This window comes from Garra rufa, chromosome 9 (genome assembly GCF_049309525.1).
Source record: "Garra rufa chromosome 9, GarRuf1.0, whole genome shotgun sequence".
NCBI classification, from domain to species: domain Eukaryota; kingdom Metazoa; phylum Chordata; class Actinopteri; order Cypriniformes; family Cyprinidae; genus Garra; species Garra rufa.
This window is the reverse complement of record NC_133369.1, coordinates 28214412-28235113: the sequence shown is the minus strand read 5'-3', so window position 1 is coordinate 28235113 and position 20702 is coordinate 28214412. Positions and strand designations below refer to the sequence as shown.

The window sequence follows — 20702 nt, the reverse complement described above, 5'->3', positions numbered from 1 at the left end:
ATACTCTACAGTGTAACTGTTTAAGAGGGAACCCCAGGTTTTAAGACTTGTACGGCTTAATATAACGTAAATGGTGTGTCTTACTAAAATGTAGTAGAAAACCCATGAAAGATTTATGCAATTTAAAAAATCCACATATTTGTTTTATACATATTTTAGACTACACCATTATTTCGATGATGTGAAATAGTTGCACTCGGTGAGCTACTGGCGCTACCTGATGCTATTTTTACAGCAACACAATTCGGAATACTATGAAATATGTATAAAACGATGTGGATTTTTAAATTAATGTACATTTTTCATGAGTTTTGTACTATATCAATAAAATACATAATTTGTTACATTAGACCCAACAAGTTTTAAAGGGAACCCTGGGTATTAAGTCTTGTATGGCTTAATGTAACATAAATGATGTCTCTTACTGAAATATATAATAGAAAACCCATAAAAGATTTACATAATTTAAAAAATGCATTGTTTTATACATATTTTGGACAATGGGGCCGCCATTATTTTAATGATGTCAAATGGTTGCTATTTTTACTGCAACACTACTTTTATGCAACATTGTGTGGCTTTTGGTTGTAATTTTGAGTTGAAGGGAAACAAGATTAGTGATGTTAGTTTAACTGGCTTCCTTGCGATAAGAAGAGAAAAGAATGGGAATATGCCTGTGGACGAATAAAACTTCCTAAAGACCCACATCTGTGTTCTCTCCACTTTAGCCCTGATGCCTTTGAGGCTTTTAGTAGGCCACAGCTACTGAAAGAGCTTACAAACGGCAGAGATAAGAAACGCTAGATGCCATTCTGGCAGGCTGTAAGCATGTTGATGCTTGTCATGACGCCGCAGCCACTGAAGGAGTTTCTCAGTGCAGATTTCACTCGATATCCGGGGCGTTTAGACTCCTTGTGCGGAAAAATCGTTGTACAGCATTTGGTTTAAAGCCACAATATGTACATATGTACACAATATGTAAGATTTTTTATTAAAATATCAAAAAAAAAAAAAAAAACCCGCTAGAACAGTGTTAAATATTTTGCAGACGTGTGTACTTACATTATCCCAAATGTTTCCAAGAATGTTTCAATCCAGAGAAATAAGCAAATTTAATCAAACTACATCTTTGTTTTTTGGTTTTTATATGTGGAAAAAACTTGTGCCTTTAAGCCTACGCCTATATCAATCTCCACCTGTAAGCTCTTTCAGTAGCTGTGGTCATCGTATCAATATTTTTTTATGTAAACAAAATAATGGTGCCCCCTATTTCAAAATATGTATAAAACAAAGTCATTTTTTTTTTTATATATAACATAAATCTTTCAGGGGTTCTATACTACATATTTCAGTAAGAGACATCATTTATGTTAAGTTATGTTATGTTCCCTTTAATACCCAGGGTTCCCTTTAAGGCTGCACTGATGCTGCAGCATTTGCACAGAAGCAAAGACACATTTGGTCTTGTCAGTCACACAATGATACTCACACACAGACACAGTCATGTATAGATATATACTTTATTAATTCTCTCTGGTAAAATAAAATTACAAAATAATTTCAACCTCAAACGGCACCTCCCTCATCTATAATTAATATTAATAAAATCGTTATTTATACAGCAATCATAATTTCCATGACGAATGAGAAGAATCCTATCGTATAATTATAATAAATATGAGCTATAACTGCGTTAGTAATTATTAATGGTAAAAAACTGAGCGATACAAAGCTAAGTTTCAGTAATAGCATACTGTACAATATTCCAAGCGGATGTAATTCAGTATTCCGGCCACAGGATGTCAATATTAGTCAGTTTTCAAAATGGTCTCTCCATTCAAACGGGGTCAGAAGTAAAATAGTCTCTTATTCCAACACCATTATAATAGAAGCAATTCCACTAAGAAAATGACTGTAATCACTCATTCTACAGTTATTTCCGTGTGAGCAGCTGTTCCACCTTGATGGGGTGGTTTTTAGAGTGTAGCGACTAGCTTCAGCGCCGCTCTTCCAAATAATGCCTCGCTCAAATGGCTGTTAGTCTCTCGCAGACTGTAAAAAGTGCTGTCCAGATTTCATAACATTCTCAGCTGTTGAGTATTTATACTCTCTCTAATCCCAACCACCCCAGTTCCTTGTTTCGCAACACACACCTCGGTCCATTTCAGTCAACTATAGACAGAGCACTTTGGTAGCAAAGACGGAATCAGAAAAAGTCTATGTGTGAGTGTAAGTGTGTGAGTGAGTGAGCGTCCATGCATGTTAACATGTCTGAGTCAGTGTCTAATAAAAATGTATACATTCATGGTAACAGTAAAGTACGTCCGTCTTGTGGACTACATGGAATATGGCAGTTTCGTCATAGGGTTTTTTGTGCAAATGTCAGCGTCTCCTTCATCATGATACTGTATAATCTGTGGCGTTAAGCTGCGTAATGCTCGTAGTTACAGTGCATCGTATGTGAATGCGTGTGTATGGGTATGTCAACTCTTCGTTTCGACTAATCATCTTTCTCTCCGCCTTGGAGGGAACTTCCCGCACCAGCACTCTCAGCAGCTGGAGCTGCTGGTGTTGGGACTGTCCTCGGTGGGCTGAGTCGGGACGGGGACGGAGCCGGAGCCGGAGCCGGAGGGGGGGTTGGCTAGAGGCAGGCTGGCAGCGGTGGGTGAGAGCGCAGAGGGCACAGTGGGGCTCAAGACCTTGGCATCACGCTCACGCAGCAGTTGAACGAGCGCGGCATGCTGGGCACTGAGCGTGGCCGACAAATGAGCGGGCAGAGCGTTAAAGCCGGCCGTCAGCTGCTCCACCCGCTGCTCCAGACTTAACATCTGCCTCTCCAGATCCTCACTGCGGTCATTCAGCTCAGACATCAGCTCATACATGACGCTCTGCATCTATGTGGAGAAAGAACGAGAGCGTAGTTAAACAGAAATACTGTGGTGAGGTACAGTGAGGGATTCAAAGAAAGAGTACAAATACTGTACGAGAACAGAAGAAAGATTAAATAGAAAGAGCAGAGATAATAAATGGAGCAATAAATACCCGGAGGAAATAAAAATCTCAAATGAGATCTCTTTAAAGTCAACATGGTGTTCACAACCCATTTGCTTTTTAATGTGATATGTTTCTGAAGAAAACAGGATTTGCACTAATAAGAAGAATTGGATGCGACTTATCCATTGGGAATTAATTGGATTGCGAACAGTGAGTGTCATCTACCATAATGGAGTTATTATTCAATAGTGACATTAATAGAAAAGAAAAGCAGAGGTAGGGTCTATTATTAGCCTACTTTTTGAAAGATTATGATGACAACGTTTTTATTTTTATTTTTTTACATGCATTGATGCGTTCGCAATGGGACCAGGAATGTGCATTAAGTAAATGGGGTCAATTTTTGATCTCATCTTGACTTTAATATCTCAGTTGCTTTGGCTAGACAGGCAAATAAAATTAAATGGATTAAATGGAGACTCCTGCGTGAGCCTAATTTCTCTTATGAGAAAAAGACAGTAATCTCCGTTTCCCCATTTGAGTTTTTCAACTGTGCTCCAAGCGTGAAATCATCTAAACTATACATTACTATACAGCTCTATACTAATACTCATCAGTCTCATTTGTGTCTCTTTTTCTGTTTATCCACAGGAAGAGAAACAAAGTTGCATACTTTAATACAACTTTACGTTTTAAAGGGATAGTTCGCCCGAAAATGAAAAGGCTGTCATTAAAGGAATAGTTCGCTTTCAGAACAAAAATTTACAGATAATGTACTCCAAAAACATAATTTCCTTACAACTGAAGAAAGAAAGACCTGAACATCTTGGATGACAAGGGAGTGAGTACATCATCTGTAAATTTTTGTTCTGAAAGCGAACTACTCCTTTAATTACTCACCCACATGTCATTCCAAACTTGTAAGACCTTCGATCATCTTTGGAACACAAATTAAGATATTTTGATTAAATCCAAGAGCTCTCTCACCCTCAATAGACAGCAATGCAACTGACACGTTCAAGACCCAGAAAGCTAGTAAGGACATCATTAAAATCGATAATGTGACATCAGTGGTTCAACCTTATTTTTATGAAGCTGCTAGAATACTTTTTGTGTGCAAAGAAAACAAAAATAATAACTTTATTCAACCATTTCTTCTCCTCTGTGTCATTCTTCGACAACTGTCAGGCCTTGAACGTGGTAGTTGCGTTGCTGTCCATGCAGGGTCATAATGATTTTGGATTTAATCAAAAATATCTCAATTTGTGTTCCAAAGATGAACGAAGGTCTTACAGGTTTGGAACGACATGAGGCTGAGTAATTAATGACAGAATTTTTTATTTTTGGCTGAACTTTCCCTTTAAAAGGGCAGTATCTGGGTTCCTCTGGGTAAGAAGAACAGGTGAAAGAACTTGCAGTGGTCTAGTATCTTAGTCTTAATGGCTATTTTGGATAGTTTTTACAGTAAAAATGTCTAAAAAAAAGTTCAAATTCAAAATAAAGTTACTTGAGAAAAAATTACTTGCTTTCCAAAAACATACACTGTCGCTCAAAAGTTTAGGATCAGAAAGACCTGTAATGTTTTTTAAAGGAAGTCTCTTATGCTCAACAAGACTGCATTTATTTGATCAAAAATACAGAAAAAACAGCAAAATGTTAATACAATATACAAGAATGGTTTTTATTTTAATATACTTCAAAATATAATTTATTCCTGTGATGCAAAGCTGAATTTTCATCAGCTGTTACTCCAGTGTAAAGTGTCACATGATCCTTCAGAAATCCTTCTGATATGCTAATTTACTATTATTTTTTTATGATCAGTGTTGGAAACAGTTGTGCTGCCAAATATATTTTGGAACCTGTGATTCTTTTTTTAGGATTCTTTGATGAATAACAAGTTAAAAAGAACAGCATTTATTCAAAATATAAATATTTTCTAACAATGTAAATGCTATCACTATATATTCACAAAATATTAATTCCTTTCAAAAAAAAGAATGAATAAAAATGTACTGACCACAAACTTCACAACAGTAGTGTATATTGTTAGAAAACCTTTCTATTTTAAATAAATGGTGTTCTTTTTAACCTTTCATTGATCAAAGTATCCTGAATAAAAAGTATCAAAGGTTGCAAAAAAAAATATTAAGCAGCACTGTTTTCAACATTGATAATAAATCAGCATATTAGAATGATTTCTGAAGGATCATGTGACACTGACGACTTGAGTAATGATGCTGAAAATTTAGTATAATAATTTTTTTTTTAATCAAATAAATGCAGCCATTAAACCAATAAAAATCTTACTGATGCTAAACTTTTGAGCAGCAGTGTATATTGAATTAAGTTGAATAAAGCATTAAATGGCTTTAAGCATGAGCCTAGTAAAATGTAGTGAGGTTTATGTTTAAAATAAGAAAAAAGCAGATTTTTGCTGTAAAGTTTTGTTAAATAGAAAAAATGCTTCAAAAGTAGGCAGAGAGAGCATGCAATAAAATGTACCTTGAGCAACCCAAATGAACAGATTCTCATAAAAAAAGCACAATATGAAAAAACTCACGACACTGTGATGCATCTTCGAAAATCTAAAAAGAAAATCGTGCACAGTCTAGAAAGACACAACTCACTCTTTCACAAAACGGCACATATAAGAACTAAAAACACTAGATACATTCAGAAAAATTGCCTGAACACACACAGCCATCACGAAAAAAATATCTTGAATTGCACACATTTTCTGTCATTCTTCAGCTTCCTGTCTCTCTCCCCTCCCACCCTCTCCCTCTCCCCGTCTCCTCGCTCCCACTGTCATCCCTGCTTTAACACTTGTTCAGGTTGCTAGGAGACACAAAGCCACAGAAACAAACGGGTCAGCATGGAAACAGTTGAATGCTGAGATATATTTGGGAAAGCAAAGGTATGTGTGTGTGTGTGTGTGTGTGTGTGTGTGTGTGTGTGTGTGTGTGTGTGTGTGTGTCACCAGGCATTATGCTTGCAGCCTTGGGCGTTATAAAGCGTGTGTATGTGGGCATGGTAAAATTGCAGGAAAGGGAACACAATGTCATTGAAAGTGTGTGTGGGTGTCTACTGTTTCCTAACAGATGTAACGTGCATATGCGTGGGCTCTGATGTGCGACCATGTCTGTGATTTGTGTTGATGTGTGTGCATGTACAGTAGTCATACCTTTGATAAGTCCACCAGAGTATTGGCTTGATCGCTGAGCTTTCTCTGCTCCATTTTAACACTTCGCAATCTACAAAAAAGGGACACACACACACACACACACACACACACACACACACACTCCATTAGACCTTCTTCTAATCTCTCTAGCACCAGCAGCCCTCAATTGTAAACCTCAAATAGCTAATTAACTTAATCATCTTGTTTTCTTTATTTGTTTGTTGTTGATGAGAATCCCCCAAGATGAATATGCAATTACGGCGTAAATCCTAAAAGCATCAGACTTAAAAGGATTCCAGAAGTGTGGGACTTCGGTTTGAAAGCAGCCCTTAAAATTGGCGGACAGGGCCACGACAAAACAGTGACAGGAGGATTAGACTTCTTTAAAATGATGAGCATGTGTGCACCCACACAGAGGATAGCATTAGCATCTTACGCTAACAGTTAAAGAAGCTGATACAGCAGTCACAGTTCGGCCAAACAATCAGTTACAAATAGGGAACATGTTCAGTAGCATAAAGACGATCTGAAGTCAGAGGTCTTTCAAATTGAAATGTCTCAGCTTTCAAATGTCATTTTGTTAAAATTAATTTTTTGTCATTAATTACTCACCCTCATGTCGTTTGAAACCTGTAAGACCTTTGTTCATCTTCAGAACACAAATTAAGGTATTTTTGATGAAATCCGAGAGCTATGTCTATGTCTATATCTTAATTTGTGTTCTGAAGATGAACGAAGGTCTTAGAGGTTTTCGAACGAGTAATTAATGACAGAATTTTCCTTTTTGGGTAAACTATTCCTTTCAGATACCTTCAGTTTGTGAAGATATTTGTCACGTTTTCTCTCAGATACCTTGTGGGGAGGTCAGACATGCCAACTACCACTCAGCCCAATTGCGAAGCACTTTAAAGGCTTTTTGTGTGGTTTTAGCTTACATCGCTTAGCTCACTTAGCACTTTTGTTGTGTGATCAATGTGAGAATATAAAGTGCGTAGATGAGACTTTGAGTGAATTTGTTGTGTAAAGCTGTGTGTCTGTGATGGGAGGTTGTTTTTCTCACTGGTGAATGGCTTGGAGGAACTTCCTCTGATGCTTGCGTACGCGGGAATGGTCAATTTTCTTCATCAGTTTGGTGTGCTTGTATATCAGCCAAGTCTCTCGTAGAACATTCGCCGCTGCGTTCTTTATCTGAGGGAACATGTCACCATAACAACAATATTAGCAACAGGAAAAGCACCTTAGGAGAAAGTAATCACAAGTATAAGTTCTACTTCGCCAATACACGCACTCAACCCCAAACTTCTGCCAAATTAAAGGTCCTCTTGGGAGATATTCCAGAGTGATCTGACAACACATTTTGTAGCCCATAATTCTGTCGTCCGGTCAATTCATTACTCTGGCCCCAGACCAGCAATGTCCAATAAAAGAGGGTCAACTCTAAATCTGCTACAAGATATGTCTATATCTTTGTGTAAAGTTTTGAAGGACAAAAGCAAAAGCTGTTTCTTCCATTCTAACAAACAACAAACCGGAAGTCATTCATTTCTAATGGAGCGGTGGAATTTTTGGATCCAGTTTGAGCCTAGAATTTATTAAAATATTTGATATTTTAATAAAGTTAAATCATAGTTCTATCATTACAACTCTCAGAGAGTTTGGAATGGTCATGTACAGTGCCTTGCAAAAGTATTAATAACCCCTTTATTTTTCACGTTTTGTCATGTTGCTGCCTTTTGTTAAACAGTATTAAATAATTTTTTTTCCACATCAATCTACACTCTACAGGTATGTACCATAATGACAAAGCAAAAACAGAATTGTCATATCTTCATAAATTTATTACAAATAAAAAAATAAGTACATTGCATAAGTATTCATACCATTACCTCAGTACCTGGCTGAAGCACCTTCACAGGCTTAAGTCTTTTTGGGTATGATGCAACAAGATTTGCACATCAACATTTGGCAATTATCTGCCATTCTGCGCCTCACCTCTTAACCCTTTCAAGCTCTGTCAGCTTGGATGAAATGTTTGATTGGGTTCAAGCCCACATTGTGGCTGGGGCACTCAAGGACTTTCACAGAGTCGTCTATAAGCCCATCTTGCTGTGTGCTTAGGGTCATTGTCGTGTTGAAAGGTGAACCTTCTGCCCAGTCTGAGGTTCTGAATGCTCTGGACTGGGTTTTCAATAAGGTTATATCAATATATTGGTGCATTGAGCTTTTCTTCTACTCTGACGAGTCCCTCAGTCCCTGCCACTGAAAAACAGCCCCACAGCATGAGGCTGCTACCAGCACACTTCACTTTTAAGATGGTATTCTGCAAGGGATAAGCAGTGCCTGGTTTCCTTCAAACATGATGCTTGGAATTGAGGTTCATCAGACCAGAGAATCTTGCTTCTCACAGTCTGAGGATCCTTTAGATGATTTTTTTTGCTAATTCCAAGTGTGTTTTCCTGGTCTTCACTGAGGAGAGGATTGAGTCTCGCCACACCACCATCCCTGATAGCAGACGTACATCTCAGAGACGTCTATTTGACGTCTACATTTACATCTGCAAGACATAGTTTGCTCATCTGCAAAATCTATTGGATGTTTCCTTTCAGATGTCAAATAGACATCTATTAGATGTCTTTAAGATGTTTATGATTTAAAATGTATGTAAAATTGACATCTTACAGACGTCCGCCAGACATTTGTACACAGCAGAAGCTTTCCAGATCAAGAGATCTTTAACAGACATCTTGCAGACGTACGTGTGCTATCTGGGATAAAGCCCAGATAGGTGGAGTGTTGCAGTAATGTTTGCGCTTCTGTAAGTTTCTCCTATCTCCACATATGATCATGGAGCTCAACTAGAGTGACCATCAGGTTCTTGGTTACCACTCTAGCCAAGGCCCTGGTCCATCAGTTGCTCAGTTTGGCCAGGAAGCCAGCTCTAGAAAGAGTTGTGGTTGTTTCATAATTCTTCCATTAAGGGTAATGGAGACTACATGCTTCTGTGAACCTTCAATGCAGAAGAATTTTTTCTTAACTCTTCCTCAGATGTGTGGCTTGATGCAATCTCTGATCTCTGCTCTGATATGCATTTTCAGCTGTTAGATCTTTTATTAAGACATGTGTGCCTTTCCAAATCATACCCATTCAATTGAATTTGCCACAGGTTAACTTTACTAGAAGCGTAGTAACACCTACAAACATCATCTACAATGCTCCTGAGCTAAAGTTCAACTGTCCCAGATAAGGGTATGAATACTTTTACAATGGAATAATTAAAAACCAGTTTTTTTGCTTTGTCATTATGGGTATGGCGTGTGGATTGATGGGGACAAAAGTAATTTAAAGCAGTTTAACATAAGGCAGCAACATAACAAAATGGGAAAAAAGAAGGGGTATAAATATGACAATCTTAATGTGTTTGGTCTTAGCCCTCTTAACCAGCAGATCTATACAGGTGGAGCTGCGGATGGTGGAGGGTTCCTGAAGCATGCTGCAACTGCTACATCAAGCACTAACCAAGTATCTGAATGCTGAGCAGCAAGCCTATTGGTTGTTAATACAAAAAGAAACAGCTGCGCCACATGATGATGTCATTGTTTCAGACTGAATTGGACCTATCGGACTGTGCCATCTAGAGTTTTATGACACACTTTGGATGTGACCAACCGACAAAAAGTGATATAATCTAAATAAGTTGAGTGTGATGTGACAGATGGCTTTAATCTCATTTCCTGTTCGGTTATATCAGGACGTGTAAAGGTAAATTCACTCAGCATTTATTTGCACACTCAGTCTGCATTTTTTAGCACTTGATTCCCTACATGAACCTGTTTAAATACAGCGTAGCGCTATGCTAGTGCATCTACCATCTGGTTAAACAGGATTGCAGATGGTTAGTGAATAAGATGTGGGTTTTTGTAATGAAAGGGGCACAACAGAACGTTTTAAGGTTTAAATATTACAATATCTTGACCTTGTGCATCGAAAGATTCGTTTGTGGTGTCCTGAAGTCACGAATGCTCTCTAAATCTCACATATGGCAGCAGAAAAGAGAAAGGGAAAGCAAATAAAGGACAAAATTGAATGAGAAAAAATGCTGAAGAAAAATGAATGAGGAGACTTCAAAGGGGACGCCGCCGCTTCGGAGAAAAGAACAATTACATCCTCGGTGGGCAACGGAGGGACGATAGAAGCTTCCCGCTTTTAATAAGCTCCTGATTTGACAGTATTCCTCCACCCATAGGGCAGCACCAGACTTTTTTTAAGCACTGTGTCTGGATTTAGCACCGTGCAGCTCTGATTAATTAACAGTGGTCAGTGTATTTAATAATACAAGAGTAGGAGCTCTGGCCCAACCTCAATGCAGGTCTCATTTATGAGACGAGCCAGAGATAGGGCAAGTTAGAGAGAGGGAGAATGATGATACCAGATATAATTTAGGCAGGGATGCTCATAGCAGTCTACAAGTGGAGTTGTCTGGAGTCTGGAATCTAAATGACATTGAATAGTCATTATAGTTCATTCAGAGTTGATAGTAATTTTGGTACCATTCTCACCAGTGGTAAAAAAGTACTAATCACTATAAAAAAAAAAAAAAAAAATCATCATTCATTTGAAAACATTTAACCATCATTTAATCAAGCAGTTCAAATTTTTTTGGCTCCAATTGTCTACAACAATATCCAAAGGCCCCATTACTTTTCCAGATATTTGTGATTTAATATTAAAAGCTCAAGGATAAGGCTTTTTATGAAATATTTTCCTTTAGAGCTTGACATAACTAGAAAAATGTATATTCATTATAAAATTGCAGATGGATTCTTATTCCAGTTCTTGAAATTACATTTTTAATATTAGTTTACCATATAGACTACTAGTCAAAAGTTTTCGAACGTTAAGATTTTTTATGTTTTTTAAAGAAATCTCTTCTGCTTACCCAGCCTGTACTTATTTGATCCAAAGTACAGCAAAAACAGTAACATTTTGACATTTTATTATATTGATATTTAAAATGTTTTCTTTTTGAATATATTTAAAACTTTAATTTATTCCTGTGATTTCAAAGCTGAATTTTTAGACTCATTACTTCAGTCATGTGATCCTTTAAAAAACATTGAGTAGAAGCTGAGAATTTGTTTTTTCATGAATAGAAAGTTCAGAAGAACAGCATTCATCTGAAATAGAAATCTTTTGTAACATTATAAATGTCTTTAGCATCACTTTTTATAAATTTAAACCTAAATTTATAAAAAAAAAAAAATTAAACCTAAATATATATAAAAAAAATACAATATAAATATAATGTCTTTCCCCCTGAAAAAAGTATACTGGCTCCAAGCTTTTGAATGATATAGTGTATAACCTTAAGCATTTTATTTCAGATAATGATGCTGAAAATTTAGCTTTGATCACAGAAATGAACTACATTTTAAAATATATTCAAATAGAAAACAGTAATTTTATATAGTAAAATATTTTACTGTTGTTCCTGTACTTTGGATCAAATAAATGCAGGCTTAGTGAGCAGAAGAGACTTCTTTTTTAAAAACATAAAAAAAAAATCTTACAGTTCAAAAACTTTTGACTGGAAGTGTATATTAAGGTTTCCCAAAATTGTAATGGAAAAGAACACCATTTTTGTTTGTTGTAGCCTACTTTAATGTTCGTTTTGTCTTATTTTAAATAATTTTCAGTTTGAGGCCGTCTTGAAAGTTTCCTGCCGTCCACTGTTTCAGAGCCACTGATTTAACTGTTCTGATGAGTTAATCAACAAACCATTTGCTCTACTTACAGCTTCAACAGGTTTGATTGATTATTATGTGTGTTTGAGAGTCAACATCTTAACCAACCATAATGACCTCTTCATACAGTACTGGCGTATATATTTTTTTTACATGGCAATTACTAATAGGCACTGTACAATCAATCAAAGACAAAATGAGACAAGAGACCAAGAGAGAGACTGTCAGACAGGTCAAAGCAAAGCAAGTGGACATCAGACAGAAAGAGGCAGAGGGCAGGGAACTGTAATGAAGTCTGGGCCATCACTGTTGACTATGTGGTAAACTGAATCCTTACCATTACAGCAGCTGCCAGACTAGTTCATCTCAATCTACAACTGCTGATTCAATCATAAAACATTTTTCCAAGAAAAAACATAAGTGTACAGGATATGCACTACACTTTTACAACAGAGTTAATGGAGTTATTTTACTGTAGTATTGATCATATATTCTGAACTACTCTCAAAATTGGCACAAAACCCCAGGACTGTATTAATTTCTTCATTCATCACACCTTAGTTTAGACACTGGATAGATATTTAAAGCATCGTGGATTTTGTCAGTTTAATTAGGTAATGTACACTACCAGTCAAAAGGTTTTGAACAGCAACATTTTTAATGTTTTTAAAGAAGTCTCTTCTGCTCACTAAAAATGCATTTATTTGATCCGAAGTACAGCAAAAACGGTACAATTTTGAAATATTTTACATGATCCTTTAGAAATCATGCTGATTTGCTGTTCAAGAAACATTTTTATTATTATTAATATTTAATACAGTTGAGTACATTTTTTCAGGATTCTTTGATGAACAAAGACGACAAAGATGCTTTAAACTGATCAAAACTGATGATAAAGACATTTATAATGTTACAAAAGATTTCTATTTCGGATAAATGCTGTTCTTCTGAACTTTCTATTCCTCAACGAAACCTGAGAAAATTCTACTCAGCTGTTTTCAACATAATAATAATAATAATAATAATAATAATAATAATAATAATAATAAATGTTTTTTGAACAGCAAATCAGAATATTAGAATGATTTCTGAAGGATTGTGTGACTGGAGTAATAATGCTAAACATCAGCTTTGAAATCACAGGAATAAATTACATTTTCAAATAAATTTAAATAGAAAACAGTTATTTTAAATGGTAAAAATACTTCAAAATGTTACTGTTTTTGCTGTACTTTGGATCAAATAAATGCAGGCTTGAGCAGAAAAAGACTTACTTAAAAACACTAAAAATCAAAATGTTCAAAAACTTTTGACTGGTAGTGTAAGTAGGAAACAGTTTTTTTTTATTCCATTAGACTTTTTTGCTAATTCCGTTTTTTTCAGTTTGAATTTTTCTGAAAATTAGTTTTTTTTTTCAGTTTGAATTTTTCTAGAAAAGTGAAAAATCACAAAACATACACAATTTAATAGCAATTTATTAAAAGTTTAACAAAAATTACATTTATATTTTATTTTCTCAAAATCAGTTTTATTTTTTCCAAATTCTGTTTCCCATTAATTCTCTAGATTCCATTTTAATGGTTTCATACATTTTTCGAAAGCAATCGAAAGCATCTCTAATTAATTGATTTTTATAAAACATTAATTTCATTATTTATTTAGCTTTTTTCAAAAAATACTTACGTGTTTTGTGTATTTACATTTTTCAGGTAAAAGAATTCTAGTAAAAATTACTTAAAAATAGTGTTTTAATAATGATATTATTAGCATTAGTACTATCATTACATAAGTATGTTCTGTCACAATTTCTTCAAGCTAAACCAAACTTTTATTTTGACGGATTGCTGTGAAGACCTTCACGTTTCACGACTCTCAGAGCAGTTCTAGAGATTATGTTCATGTGTTCATGTACTCATACATTGAGGCAGAAGAGGCTGAAAACACTGCTAACGTCAGACGCTTCAATATGTGTGTAGGTAACAAAACTGTGCGTTTGCGCCATTCATTCACACAGTGACACGCAGAACATGCAGGATTCATAATTAAATTGTATTCTTGCAGCTACATTTTTACAGACACTAGTCCATATCGTATTTAGATTTAAGTGTACTAACCTACTTTTGATTTATGCATTCCAAATTTGGCAAATTCCGTGACATTGTTATACAGTAAATTCCGTTTTAATGACTGGATTTTGCGATTCTAGCCAAGTTTTCTGCTTTGTGGAAATCATAGTACCCTATGTAAGAATGTTGCCTATGGATGATTTAAAACTTGCTACATGTTCATTTTTTTCCTAGTGTGAAGAGGTTTTTAATAATCTGAAGGACCTTTTTCCACCACAAAGAATCTTTTGAATGCAAATGGAAATGTTCTGTGGACGTTAAATGGTTTTCATAAAACCACAGATGCCTATTAGGATCATTTGGTTAAATTAAAAGATCATTCAGTTGTGTGTATATCACATAATAACCTTTAAAAACAATAATTGCATAAAAGGAAATATTTACAACCCTCATGAATGCATCTTCATTCTTGAAGACCGGCTTTTACAAGTGTGATAAGTGCAGAAGAGTATTGAATATATTCACCACTTATGAAAAACTTGTGAAAACGGTACCGACGTGATTAGAAAACTAGAACACTTTAAAAAGAGCACATTAGCATTTCTATTTAAAGATAGCTTGTGGTAAACAATTCTGGACTGAGAAGCCTGTCCATCTTCAGCGTACCGTCAGCACCTCCTGACGGGGAGACGGAGGAACACCCTGCACCCTGTCATCCAGTTAAAGGTAAACCTTTTGCCGCCACGTCTCCAAGGCAACAGGTTTGTGATGTCAAAGTTGCGAGCAAATTTTTTCTCGTTTAGTAGAGGTTTGTAACCATAGTAGCGAGGATGATTGCCACGGTAACGCTACAGCATTTATCGATCGCTCTTTCTCTCTTCCTCCGACAGCCTGTTAAACTGAGGCAATTGAGTGAGCGTGAGGTAATAAACTTTTAAAAAACAGGCTCGCTTTTTATCCTCTTTCTTCCTCACTCACTCGAGGAAGGCATTTCCTGTAGCTGCTCATCTGAAGCAGCACTCCACTGCTAAACTGATTTTTTTTAATCTGCGTTGCAATTATTGATCACCAGCCTTCTAGTAACTGAAGTCGGCCATGATGTTGCCTACATATTTCATATGAGGAGCTATTTCTGAGTCCTTCAACAACATAAAAAATTTAAAAGGACCTAGGAGAGAGAAAACTGGTACATGTATATGCTTTTCTGAATATAAAGCTGTCCATTTAGTGCCCCGTGTGTTTTTACCCGTTTGGTGAGCTGTGTGTCCATCATGAAGTTGTGCACATGCTTCTCCGCCTTTGTCAGTTCAAGCTTTCTGGCTACCACAGCAACAACCAATGCAGTGCATCCTGCTCCCTGCGAGAGACGAGACGAGGTCAGGGTGAGAGAACACATAGACACATGAAACATTACATGCTTGTATCATTGTCAGAGGTCACATGGAACATGATTGATAAAAAATAAGTGAGGTTTGATGGATGGGCTATGGAAACATGAATTTCAGTTCATTAGATGGGAGAGCATTAGAAATCAGACAAAAGTGTTTGTGAAGTGGTTTTAAGTAAAAAGAGAAATTACAAATGTGTCATGCAGAAAATGTAATGTAATAATAAAAAACTATTTTGCTTCAAGAAAATGAAGACAATTTTAGGGCTATTAGGATTTTTTGCAGTATTACATTCTGTGGCGTCATGCACTTGTTTCTTTTAAGCAGGGGAAACAGTGGCAGTTCTGTACACTTGGTGCCCTACAGGAGAAAAGGCATGACCAAAGAGGAAATATTAAAAAAATGGTTTGAAGAATGACTTTAGTGGTACAAGTGTAGAGCTGCAAAACGATTAGTCACAATTAATCGATTCAAAATAAAAGTTTATGTTTGCATGCTATATGTGACCCTGGACCACAAAACCAGTCATAAGGTAAAATTTTACAAAATTGAGATGTATAGACCATGTGAAAGCTCAATAAATAATGGTATATGGTTTGTTAGGATTGGACAATATTTGGCCGAGATACATCTATTTGAAAATCTGGAATCTGGGGGTGCAAAAAAATGTAAATACTGAGAAAATCACCTTTAAAGTTCTCCAAATTAAGTTCTTAACAATGCATATTACTAATCAAAAATTAGATTTTGATATATTTATAGTAAGAATTTTACAAAAAATCTTCATGCATCGTGATCTTTACTTAATATCCTAATGATTAAAAGAAAAATCAATAATTTTGACCCATACTATGTATTTTTGGCTATTGCTACAAATATACCCCAGCCACGTAAGACTGGTTTTGTGGTCCAGGGTCACATATGTGTCTGTACTGTGTACTGTACTGCTGCTCAAAAGTTTGGGATCAGTAAGATTTGTAATGTTTTTTTTTTAATTTCTTATGCTCATCAAGGCTCATTTATTTGATCAAAAATACAGAAAAAAACTGTAATATTGTGAAATCCTGTGATACAAAGCTACATTTTCAGCATCACTACTCCAGTCTTCAGTATCACAAAATCCTTCAGAAATCATTCTAATATGCTGATTTATTATCAATGTTGAAAACAGTTGTGCTACTTTATTTTATTTTTTTTACCTGCGATCTGTTTTTTATAACCTGTTTTTCAGGATTCATTGATTAATAAAAGGTTAAATAGAACAGCATTTATTTAAAATAGAAAGTTTTTTTTAACAATATACACTACTGTTCAAAAGGTTGGGGTCAATACCTTTTTATTCTTTCTTTTTTTTGAAAGAAACTAATACTTCTATTCATTTTGAATAAATTCTGTTCTTTTTAATTCAAAGCATCCTAAAAAAAAAGGATTAAAGGTTCAAAAAAATATTTGGCAGCACAACTGTACTCACCCCCATGTCGTTCCAAAACTGTATGACCTTCGTTCATCTTCAGAACACAAATTAAGATATTTTTGATGAAATCTGAGAGCTTTCTAACCCTGCATAGACAGCAACAGACACATTTAAGGCCCAGAAAGTAGTAAAGACATTGTTAAAATAGTCCATGTGACATCAGTGCTTCAACCGAAATGTTAAGATGCTACAAGAATGCTTTTTGTGCACTATTCAACAATTTTTTATCACCTCCGTGTCAGTCTTTTGATGCACGCTCATGCGTCATGGTACACTGGTGAACGTGCGTCAAAGACTGAGACGGAAGGAAGAAATTGTTGAATAAAGCACAAGATTCTTATATTCTCGTATCTTCATAAAATTATGGTTGAACCACTGTCACACAGACTATTTTAACAATGTTCTTACCTTTGAGTCTTGAACATGTCAGTTTTGTCACTGTCTTTGCAGGGTCAGAACGCTTGCAGATTTCATCAAAAATATCTTAATTTTTGATCTGAAGATGAACAAAGGTCTTACAAGTTTGGAGTGACATGAAGGTGAGTAATTAATGACAGAATTTTCATTTCTGTGTGAACCATCCTTTTAAGAAGAGAAATACAAATACATCAAATTATAAAATATAATTGTATGTAATATAAATATAAATATATATATTTTGATACTGGTATGAAATATGACCCTGACATGAGATTCTTGAGATTTCTGATTTAGACTTTGAACAGTACAGGTACAAAAAATACACACAGACAGAGAGAGAGAGGCGCATTCCCATTTACACATCACAAAGGTATAAACTGAAGATATCACCAACGACTACACCAAAGTGGTAGAGGCATGCAGAAGTAAAAAGAGACTGAGGCAGGTTGCGGGAAAATAAGGAAATAAACTCATTCAGAGGTGAAGAGTCAGAGTGAATAAAATTTCAGTTCAATAAGAGAGAAACAACAGTTTAGCACAAAAAGAGAAGTCGTCCAGGGAAAAAAAGATGGAGTGTAAAGTGAGGAGAAGAGGAGGGGAGGTGTTAATGAGGTCGCAGAACTACTAATAAGAAATGAATTTGAATTAAAAAGTGACTAATGAAAGTGTGTGCGCTTTCTATGACTGCGTATCTGGCGCATATACAGTGTTTGTGTGCGAAACGTTAATGGAATGTTTTTAAACCCATTCGTAGGACTACAGTAAAAGAAACGTAAATCCAAAAATACTCTAGACCCCTTTCACCAGACCTAAATATAAAACAAAACAGCCCATTTTCAAGAAGCACTTTTGTTGCCCATATTCACCACTTAATAAAACATGACTGCCATCCACGGAAAACCCCTCTAGGACATCGACAAAATGTGTATGTGTTTCCATATGGCAACTTGTATACAGCTATTCCGAGAAACATTAATCTCTCAAACTGACAAAAGAGTGCCAGAAAGATCCATTTATCCGCAGACGTCCACTTTCCAGATCCAAAGGTTATTAACGTCATGAGAAAATGAAAAAACCACCTGCCCTCAGAGCAAAACACATTGTGTTAGAGCTGACAATGCTGAATCTTCACTGTTGTGAATGTGATGCTAGAGAAAGGCTAATACTCAACTTTGAAAAGGAAGTGAGTTCAATTAAATTAAAGATGGTATGATGATATAATGTCCTACATTCTACAGGATAGACAGGTGCTCCTTGCATCCCTAAATCCTCGAGCAGCACCAAGAGACTTGCAAACTAAAACCCTGCCCAAACACTCCTGTTCCCGCAGGGCAGTGGTACAGTCTAACAGAGTTGGCCTTCGATGTTGTCATAGCAACAAGTCCCATAATTCTGCCTATAGAAAGTCATTACAATCACTCTCAACAGTAAAAGAAATCACATCCAACACTCTTTCTCGCTCTCCTTTGCTAATACCTATTCTGTAGCGTTTCATCTTTTTAGCAGCTCACATTTAAAGATGGAAAGAACACAAGCGGTTTGAAACATTAGCTGCCCTTTCAAATAATTAAGACTGGAAGAATATGTCAGTGTTATCTGGGTCAATGACACATCGCTATTTTTTTATTTCTTCTTTTTTTTTTTTTTTTTTTTTGGCCAGATCTATTTATTCAAAATACATGAAAAAAATAGATGTCATACACACAACGACTTGAATACATCTACATCTGATAAGCAAGTTTTTAATTAAAATTCATTTCGGGGAGCATAAAGCCAAAAATGTCAAGATGATGCAACTGTCCTAAAATAATGAACAATAAATGCCTCATTAAACGAAATCTTTACTCCACAGCTTGGCATAATCTTTTGTTATTATTAATTCACATACACGCACTACCAGTCAAAAGTTTTTGAACAGTAAGATTTTTATTTTTATTTTTAAGTCTCTTCTGCTCACCAAGCCAGCATTTATTTGATCCAAAGTACAGAAAAAACTGTAAAATTTTGAAATATATTTTTTTATTATTTAAAATATTCTATTTGGATATATTTTAAAATGTAAATAATTTTTTATTTATTTTTCAGCATCATTACTCCAGTCTTCAGAGTCACACGGTCCTTCAGAAATCATTCTAATATGCTGATTTGTTATTATTATTATTATTATTATAAGTTGAATTCTTTGATGAATGGAAAGATCCAAATATCAGCATTTATCTGAAATAAAAAGCCTTTGTAACATTATACACTATATCATTCAAAAATCTTCACATTAACCCATATTTACCCGTGCCCTTCAAAAAGTAGGAAATATACCGAAATTGAATACTGAATATAAGTTATAAAACACAAAATACTAAATTAAATATAGATTAATTCTTAAAGCTACAAAAGTTACTGATTTCCTCTTTTTCTTTTGTTCTTTGATTAATAGACATCACAGCAGCTGGGTATATTTCGCTATTCAGCTGCTATTACTTTAAGAGCTACTGCTGCTGAACTTGACGTGGATCTGACATGCTTGCTCGTGGTTGCATTCACGCTTTAATATGAAATGATACAGGCTACAGTGTGCACCGCCACATTTGTGCATGCAATTGAAGCTTGCATAAATTAGTTTTTACTGTCTCATCTCACCTCAGATCACTGCTGTTCTACTGAAGCTCTGTCATCACATGTACCTAGGGATGGGAATTGATAAGATTTTTACGATTCCAATTCCATTTTCGATTCTGCTTAACGATTCGATTCTTTATCGATTCCCTTATCGATTCTCATATGGAAGAAAAGGGACAACAAATTGTTGATTAGCATAGTTAAACTGTCTCTGTTTGGGGCTTTGTACTTAGGGCTGAGAATCTTAATATATATAAAATATATAATGGGAATGAATGAGTCCTGCAGCTTTATTAGCCGAGGACATGCTAACGTTGTTGCTGCTGCTGCCGCTGCTGGGTTAAGAACTGTTAGTCCAGAGCGGATCGAAAACGCAACATTCTTTTATTGTTATTGCATGCTGTTTGCGCAAATGTTTTAGCATGTTAGTGGTATTTCCTCCCTTTGAGGAAATATCTACGCTGCAAGTATTGCAAGTTGCCCTATTTTCGTCTTTTTTGGTGAAATACAACCAGACTTTTGAGCGTTTGTTCCGCTTAGGCGCCAATGCTTATTGACTGAGCGTAAGCTACGCAATGCGCGTGATGACGTCATTCGTGCCCACTGGAATCGTTAAAGGAATCGTTTGCAAATTTTGCAAACGATTCGATGGAATTGAAACACTGGGAACCGGTTCTCAACAAGAACCGGTTTTCGATTCCCATCCCTACATGTACCTTTCCTGCGTTCGTTTGACTAACGCCTGGTGCTGAAATGGAGTTGGAGTGCGCGTCTTTAAAGTCTCCCATTTGATGTGTACATAAAGACATCCAGCGA

The 20702-nt window shown here is 35.8% G+C and overlaps 1 protein-coding gene across 1 annotated transcript in view; it reads right to left on the bottom strand.

The window, feature by feature from the left end:
- Positions 1 to 1501: 1501 nt before the first annotated feature.
- kcnn3 (potassium intermediate/small conductance calcium-activated channel, subfamily N, member 3) overlaps positions 1502 to 20702 on the bottom strand; it is a 37046-nt gene continuing 17845 nt past the window's right edge. The window contains exons 4-7 of the mRNA XM_073847055.1: positions 15235 to 15345; positions 7242 to 7369; positions 6182 to 6251; positions 1502 to 2894 (exon numbers count right to left, since the gene is read on the bottom strand). Of these exons, the coding sequence (XP_073703156.1) occupies positions 2550 to 2894; positions 6182 to 6251; positions 7242 to 7369; positions 15235 to 15345 (654 nt within the window). The 3' untranslated portion in view covers positions 1502 to 2549. The remainder of the gene's footprint in view (positions 2895 to 6181; positions 6252 to 7241; positions 7370 to 15234; positions 15346 to 20702) is intronic.